The sequence below is a fragment of the Manacus candei genome, unplaced genomic scaffold (assembly GCF_025592945.1).
Source record: "Manacus candei isolate 608988 ecotype Guabito, Panama unplaced genomic scaffold, ASM2559294v1 h1tg000033l, whole genome shotgun sequence".
NCBI lineage: Eukaryota > Metazoa > Chordata > Aves > Passeriformes > Pipridae > Manacus > Manacus candei.
In genome coordinates this window covers 12289589-12296990 of record NW_026138081.1, presented here as the reverse complement: position 1 = coordinate 12296990, position 7402 = coordinate 12289589, and the positions used below count along the sequence as shown (strand labels likewise).

The 7402-nt window shown below is 48.8% G+C and overlaps 1 protein-coding gene and 1 long non-coding RNA gene across 2 annotated transcripts; both read left to right on the top strand.

The window, feature by feature from the left end:
• The first annotated feature begins 553 nt into the window (after positions 1–553).
• Positions 554–3186, top strand: LOC127472886 (uncharacterized). The gene is made up of 4 exons (XR_007905197.1): positions 554–603; positions 712–810; positions 1804–1972; positions 2987–3186. It is a non-coding gene; the product is annotated as an uncharacterized LOC127472886 (long non-coding RNA).
• Positions 3187–5012: 1826 nt separating this feature from the next.
• Positions 5013–6244, top strand: CUNH11orf96 (chromosome unknown C11orf96 homolog). The gene has a single exon (XM_051791761.1). It carries the CDS (start codon positions 5493–5495, stop codon positions 5853–5855), a length of 363 nt encoding a protein of 120 aa, XP_051647721.1. The 5' UTR covers positions 5013–5492; the 3' UTR covers positions 5856–6244.
• Positions 6245–7402: the final 1158 nt, after the last annotated feature.

Below are 7402 nucleotides of genomic sequence, written 5' to 3'. Positions count from 1 at the left end.
TATCTTGTATCCTTGTAGCACCCTGTCCTGATACATTAGTAACAGTGCTGGGAAAAACTACCATCCCTCCTGATGCCTGTCGGGCCAAACAAGGGAAATTTAATGTAGCAATTTTTGTCGGGGAATACTTTGCAGCTCTCTTTCAAAACAAAGACTTTTGTTACTACATTTCCTGTTAGTGGTGTGGTGGCAGCCAAATGCTGTTAACTTGTGAGGTGCTACTGAAACACACTGACTTTTCACTTCAGCTATCATTTTACAATTAAAACAGTTCTGTATAGAGAATAAAATAATACATTTCTGTGAGAAGCATTAATACATTCAAACATTTTAGTTAGTACTTTGTCTGAATGGCATTGGGCAGAAGCTTTATGGGATTTATTGCAGCTTGTAAAAAGTCAGGCAAGACTGAAACTGAGATACTTGAGGGGGTAGGAGCTTTGAATACACATACTTTGTATTAATTGTGTTGTATCATGAGCTTTTCACAAGTATTGATGAGTGTTTGTCACAACCTACAGTCATAGTATGGGTATGTCCTCATCTTTCAGTGCTGGCTGCTGAGCCAGAAGGAAATGGTCCCACTCCTGGATCTGGTCACAGGTGAGTCCCCAGCTGGTGAGAGGCACTGTCAGGGATGGGGAACACCATGATGTCCCTGTGCAAGGAAGCATTGCTGAGCTGGTGGGTCTGGGTCTGCTAAAATTGTAGTGGCTGGAACTGAGGAAGAGGGAACAGGAAACACAGCAGAGACAGGGAAGAGGAGGAGCTGGGCTTCAAGGATGGACTGAGGAGGATCGTGCCGTGAAGGTATCTGTAAAGAGAAAAAGTTGGGAATCAATAACTTGGCTGAATTTCCTACTCATTACTTTAGGCTAATTTGGAAAGAAATTTTTCAGCTAAAATGGCCAAGGTACACATAAAAATTAGACATATAAAAAAGAGAAAAACCTTTTAAAATGTTATTTTGCTCAGATAATTATCTTGAAACTTCAATAAGTGGCAAGATGATACCACTTCTGTGTCAGACTGCCTAGGGAGATGTAAAAATTCTTCCATGCACCTGTAGTTCATGCATTAAAACATCCAGTTTGAAACATCCCTCGGAGAACTTACCCATCCTAGCAAATCCCTGGTACACTGGGAAGAGCTTTTACATGGAAGTAGCTTTAGTAGAAATAATTTTTCACAAGCTGCCTGCAAAGATCCCAGCAGGGACCTGAGCATCCTGCTGCCACTCATGGGTGCCTTGCTGAATGTATCTGCTCTCCAAGATATGGTAAGTGCTGTCAGGGAGTTTTCTCACCCCTCATTACCTGAGGCTTCCCCCTCATCCCATGCTGTAGGGCACAAAAATCATGGTGCTCAGGGTGTGAAGGAGAGCCCTGGCCTGCAGGAGGCTGGAAGCAGAGTGTGCTGCAGAACAAGCCAAATCTTGTCTTGCCTACGGAAATTTCCAATCCTGCAGCTGAGGCCCTGCCAATGCCTGCCTGCTGCAGAGGGGAGACAGGCTTATTCCTCACCTATGCTGCTGGTTGCAGGGCTCCCCACAGCTGCCCCCAGATGCTGCCAGGCAGGATGACTCTCTACATAGCCCAGGGAATGCAAGGTGCAATTTCAAGTTTAAATCAAATGTGCATGTGTGCATGCAGAGAAAGAGACAGGAAGACTCACCTGCTTTTAGAGGTAGCTTGTATTGGCTGCCTGTTTATTTGATGTGTCCTTTCCAGTTTGTAAGCCAGTATCTGTTAGAATGCAGTTATCTGAATGTTTTTATTACTATTTTAAAAATGGTTGTTTCAGGGTGTGAAATGTAGTGGAGAGGGAACAGCAACTCCTTCCTATGTCCTGACGGAAATGAGTTCAACGAGTAGGATGTTGAGTGGAGATGTGCACAGCAAGGTGTGATGGCACAGCAGTATGGCTGGAAATGCCACCTGCCAGGACAGCAAGAGGCAGCTTTTACTCTCAAGTATGTTTTGAGGATATTTGAAACCTGTGTGCTGGGGATGGACTAAAGCATCCTGCTGGGAAGCAGCTTATGCTGCTGGCTCTCAAGGGGCCCCATCAACTCTGACAGCAGGGTTACTACTCCATTTTGGGACACAAACTGTGGTGTTCAGGGTATTCACACTGGGATTGCCCAGCTACAGGTGGTTATCTCCCTCCATCCTCTTTTTAATCCTTTCTTTCCCTTCTGTGGCATTCAATTTGATAGTCAGCAAGAGGAATAATAATTAATAGGCCGTGTGTGTTTTCTATCATCACATTGTTAAACAAATGAACAGATGACAAACTAATTTCCATAGTGCTGTTTCAGCAGTGTTACTTGTTTCTTCTCCTATGAAACTGGAGTTCGAACTTCCCAAGGCCCCAAACACACATTGAAGTGTTCTCAGCTGTGAGTAAAGATTCCCTCCAGTCCCTGTGCAGTGTGCTGGTGTACAAAGTGACTTCAACACTGTACTATGCAGGATCTGATGATCCATGTGGCAGAGAGTGTCTGTAATCTATACCATGTGGTCACATTTCAATACCGGGAGCCACTGAGATTAAAGTCATGATTTAAACCACTGGAGTAAATATAGTTTTTACATTAGCGTGTTGCAGATCTAACTTGAGGGATTATGTCACAGGATATTTTTTCTGAATTGTCTCAAAATCTTCAAGGCCTCCCGGTTATTACCATGGTGATCTTGCTCCGACTCAGCACTGAAATTTCCCAGAGCATTTTATAATCATATTTGTGAGGGATCAAATGTTTGCTCTACTTGAGTTTGCCTTCATACTGAACTTTCTGCAGGAAACCAGACAGGCAGTTGGGACTGGGGACACGTGTTGAATTTCAGATATCAAGTCAACCAGCCTTTTTTCGGCTGAACTTTGGATCCTTTTGGGCTGGAGCAGATTAAATTTACCTTGCTTCAAATGAATGTGAGATGCTTTTCTGACAGAATAAGGCTCCTGTGTCATCTCATTTCTACAGGATAGACATGCTCAGCCCCAGAAGGCCTCCAAACTGGTCATCAGGCTTGTCTTCTTGGAGAGCTGTACTGAGGAAACAGTTTGGCCCTCACCGTGCTGCAGAATCAAGTTGTGAGGAATTAAAGCAGTTGTAAATGGAGCTCTTTGAGAGAAAGTTATTGTACGGCAGAAGGGCTGTATGGGCTAAATTTAGCCATTAAAATCAACAGCGAAAACACAGCCTTCTGCAAGCTGGAATGATTCAATTTGACCAAAAAGAAAATTATTCCCTTGTTAAGCTAATTGTATCTCCCAACAAAAAGGCTTCAAACTAACCTGGCCCTAAAGCTGCCTTGGGGAGCCCGGAAGCCAAGAGATTGCAGCCAGGTATTTCATAAAGCCAAGTCTCTTAATGTTTCTTTTACACTGGCAAGGGGCAAAGCAGCCAGCCTTCTGGAAATACACTACCGAGTGCTTCTGCTCTCTTCTCTCCTTAAACTGTATTCTTGTTTCATTTTATTCCATTTGAGAGAGGGCTGTAATTTACAGGGATTTGTTTCCAGTGCAGGTCCCGAAATATTGCCACTGCTAAGGCAGTTTGAGAAGAGGAAGGACCAGTCCCAAACCTTACCCAAAGACAACGTTGAGACTTTCTGATGGTGAACTCACAAAAATAAGGCCATTTCTGTGTGCTGGACTATGGCACAGAATGTGTATGCTGTATGTAATCTTTTGGGTTTTTTTCAGACCATTTGTCTTTCTTGGCACAAACAACGTATTTTATGGCAAAATGTAACAAACTCGCAGTGTCTGCAGCTTGGTCATAGGACTCAGGGCTGCTGGAGTAAGTGTGTGTAGATCCCTCTGTGGGCTAACTGGTAGTGGCAATGCCTCGAGTACCTCCGCACTGCAGTGCTGTGCTGCGTGTGCAACTGAACACTGACTGACTGCTCGGCAAACCCCAGGGCCCTGAGTGTGTTGTCCTTGTCCCCTTGGCAGCACAGACCAGGATTTCTGATAACATTGCTAAGCCTCTGCTTCCTTCCCGGTTCCTAACTAAGCTTCAAAAATATCCTCGAGTGGGTGAAGCTATCCTGGAGAATGTTTTTATGGGAATAGTCTAACATTAACCCTGAAGAGGAGACAGACTTACCATTTCAGGCTCTTCCTCCTTCATACTTTTCTACTCTGCTTCCCTCCGGGTCCTTTCCTATTCCCATCAAATGTTTTTATTACGTTGTTGGGTTTTTCCATCACTGAGAGTCCTTGGTACATGCAGCTTTAGAGTGTAGTTCCAGCCGTCACTAATTTGAAGCCTTTGTTTCAGCTCAGTAATACTTGTATGCCACTTTCTGTCTGAGAATCTGATTCTGCATACTACTGAAGAGAGCCCACAGGGGAATGGGAAATGTTAAGATCCCTTCTAAAAGGAAAAAAATGGAGTCACACTGAAGCAGGTGTTTAAGCTATGTTAGAGGTGGCAGAATTGGGAACAAGATCCCAGAGTCCTGCTTAACTCTCAGCAGCTGATGTATCTTGCCTGGGACCATCCTGTGTGATCTCTGTAGTTTAGATCTGGGTCAATGTACCGTTAGGGTATTCAGATTTGGGCTTGACTTGGGGGTTCCTTTAACCATGGGTACGTTACTCTGACGTTGGTGATCAGCTGAAAGCTGCTGTGACGAGTCTGTTGGTACTCTTTCACGGCCATAGAAATCATGGTATTGATTAAAAACAAAACAAAACAGCGGTGAGGTGAGATGCGGAAAGCTGAACTACCGCCCTGGATGTCCGGGACCCAGCTGAAGCTCCACTGGGCGTCGCGAGACAGGAGAGGGATGCCCTGGGGAGAGGGGTCCAGAGCAGGCGGCGGCGCCCGGGGGAGAGGAGAGAGCGTAGCCTCGGGCGGGGAGAGGGAACGGGAAGGGGAGATAGGATGGAGGGCGAAGGCTCCTCTGGCGGCTCCCCCGCTTCCAGAGGACGCGGCGGGCGGGGGCGGCGGCGCGGGAACAGCGGTGCGGGGACACGTCAGGCAGGAGGGAGCGCCGGGCTGGCCGCGAGTGAGCTCCGCTGCCGTCTGGGCGTGCTGCCGTGTGAGCATGCTACTGTCTGAGCATGCTCCCGCGGGGCACCGCCGGCTATATAACATTGCCGAGCCCCGGCGGCAGCGGCAGCGGCTCCGCTGAGGCACCCGGGGAACATCGCACTGCGCCTCTGCATCGCCCCGCACCGCGCCTCTTGGCATCGCTCCGCACCGGACGGTACCGCACCGCACCGCGCATCTCGGCACCGCGCGTCTCGGCACCGCGCATCTCGGCACCGCGCTCCGTATCTCACTGCACCGCACTCCGCTGCCCACCGCGCCTCTCCGGACAGCCCTGCTCCGCGCGGTACCGCACCGCTCTGCGGGGCCCGTCCCTGCCCGGCCGCCGCTGCCCACCGGAGCCCCGGCGCCCGGCACGGCCGAGGCAGCGAGCCCCGCTCCGCCGGCCCCGGCCCCCGCGGCGGGCGCTCCCGCGGGAGGCAGGATGGCCGCGAAGCCGGTCGAGCTGATGGGCATCTGCTCCAGCTACCAGGCGGTGATGCCCCACTTCGTGTGCGTGGCCGAGGAATTCCCGCCGCCCGCCCGCCCCGCCAAGGCCCCCAGGGGCAAACTGCGGCGGCCGCGGCAGTCGCGCTTCAAGACGCAGCCGGTGACTTTCGACGAAATCCAGGAGGTCGAGGAGGAGGGGGTGTCCCCTATGGAGGAGGAGAAAGCCAAGAAGTCTTTCCTGCAGTCGCTGGAGTGTCTGCGGCGGAGCACCCAGAACCTCAGTATCCAGCGGGACCGCCTGGGCAGCTGCCGCCTCCGCAACAGCCTCGACTCCAGCGACTCGGACTCGGCCCTCTGAGGGCAGCGGGGGCCGGCGGGACCCCACCCGGCTCGGCGGGACCTGGCGGGACGCGGCCGGCGGCGGCGGCACGGACTGGGCTGCAGGGAGCTGCCCCGCCGCAGGCCCAAGAGTGCCCGAAGCGGGCGGCCGCGTTGGGATGTTTTCTAAGAAAGCGCTTGTACCTTCGTTTCTATTTGATTGTATGAAACTCTCCATTTAAAAGACAAAAAAAAAAAATCTTTTCTATTCGTTAGAAGAAAATAGCTGTTTTAGATGCATTGAGCTGCTGGACTTTATATTTATTTTTGCATTTAAACTGTTGACTGCATTAATTTAATATGTTTCTACCTGAATGTCTGTTATCATTTCCATAAAAGAGTAATAAAATCCGATATATTTGCACAGTACTTATCGGGCTGTCCTTGTTTGGGTGATCCAACTGTCCTCCTTCAGCTGCCTTTCCCCTTTGTAGGCTAAAGGAATTTAAATGCTGCCGGTAGCTAGTAGGGAGCCAGCTGCGCTTTCCTGGGGATGCTACTCAGAGTGGTTTTACAGTCTGTACTGTCAGGTATAAGCTGCTGAGACAAAAATCAAGTTAGATGGATTTTAGACAACTTTTTTTGCTTCTTTGAGATCTTTATGTTAACCTGAATTGATGGTTAAGGAGTGTTTGTAACTGGTTGTGTCTGAGAACCTTAATGCAACTGGGCAAGCCTCCTGCATTCACAAAAGTGCATATATACTTTCTGTTCTCATCCAAGTTGTTTTTGTCTCTTCTCCCCTTCCCCTTCTGAATTATTTAGTGCTGCAGGTTTAGTAATTGGGTAGAATGTGATTTTATTTACTAGAGCAAGCGGTACTATGTGGTCATGCTTCTCTTGGAGTTAAAAAGCATAGGGATTTTCATTTGTTATAGGACTGAAGTTTCTGTGAGGCTTCTGCATGTGTGTGTGTGTGCAGGTGCATGTAAGATTTTCTCTGTCTATGGCGTATGTCCTGAGGAGCATCTGAAGCTCTCTGCAGAATGAAAAGCAAATTCCTGGGCTTTTTCCATTCCTGTATTTTTTCCATTCTCTTGAAATATTCTTATGCTAATAGCGTGATCCCATGGGAGCATCTTCCTGCAGGGCAAGCCTCTGGCAGTTAGCAGGTATTAGATGATACTGAGCTGTAGCCTCTAACTAATATTTCTCTGGTATGATTTTCTGGGGAGTTACATCTTTTATGTCCTGACTTGAAGCGCAATCATGCTGATCAAAAGAGAGAGGTAAGGGCTGGAGCAGAGGGAAGAAGATGGACATGGTGCACGAGAACAGGATGCCTAGTTAGGACTGCAACCACAGAGTTGTACCCTCTGGGCACTGAAGAAAGCAGATGACCTGAGCAAGGAACCCGGTGGTGGCTGCCAGCTCTGGCACAGCTGAAGCCTGTCTCTCTCTAGTTTAAAGCTGAAAAAAATCAGAGGGCATGGGGGGTGGCTTGGTTTTGAACAAGTCCTCCACCAACTACAGGAAGAGTTTTAAAGCTCCCTTGCAGTAGAAGAGCCATCTGACCTCCAGCACCAG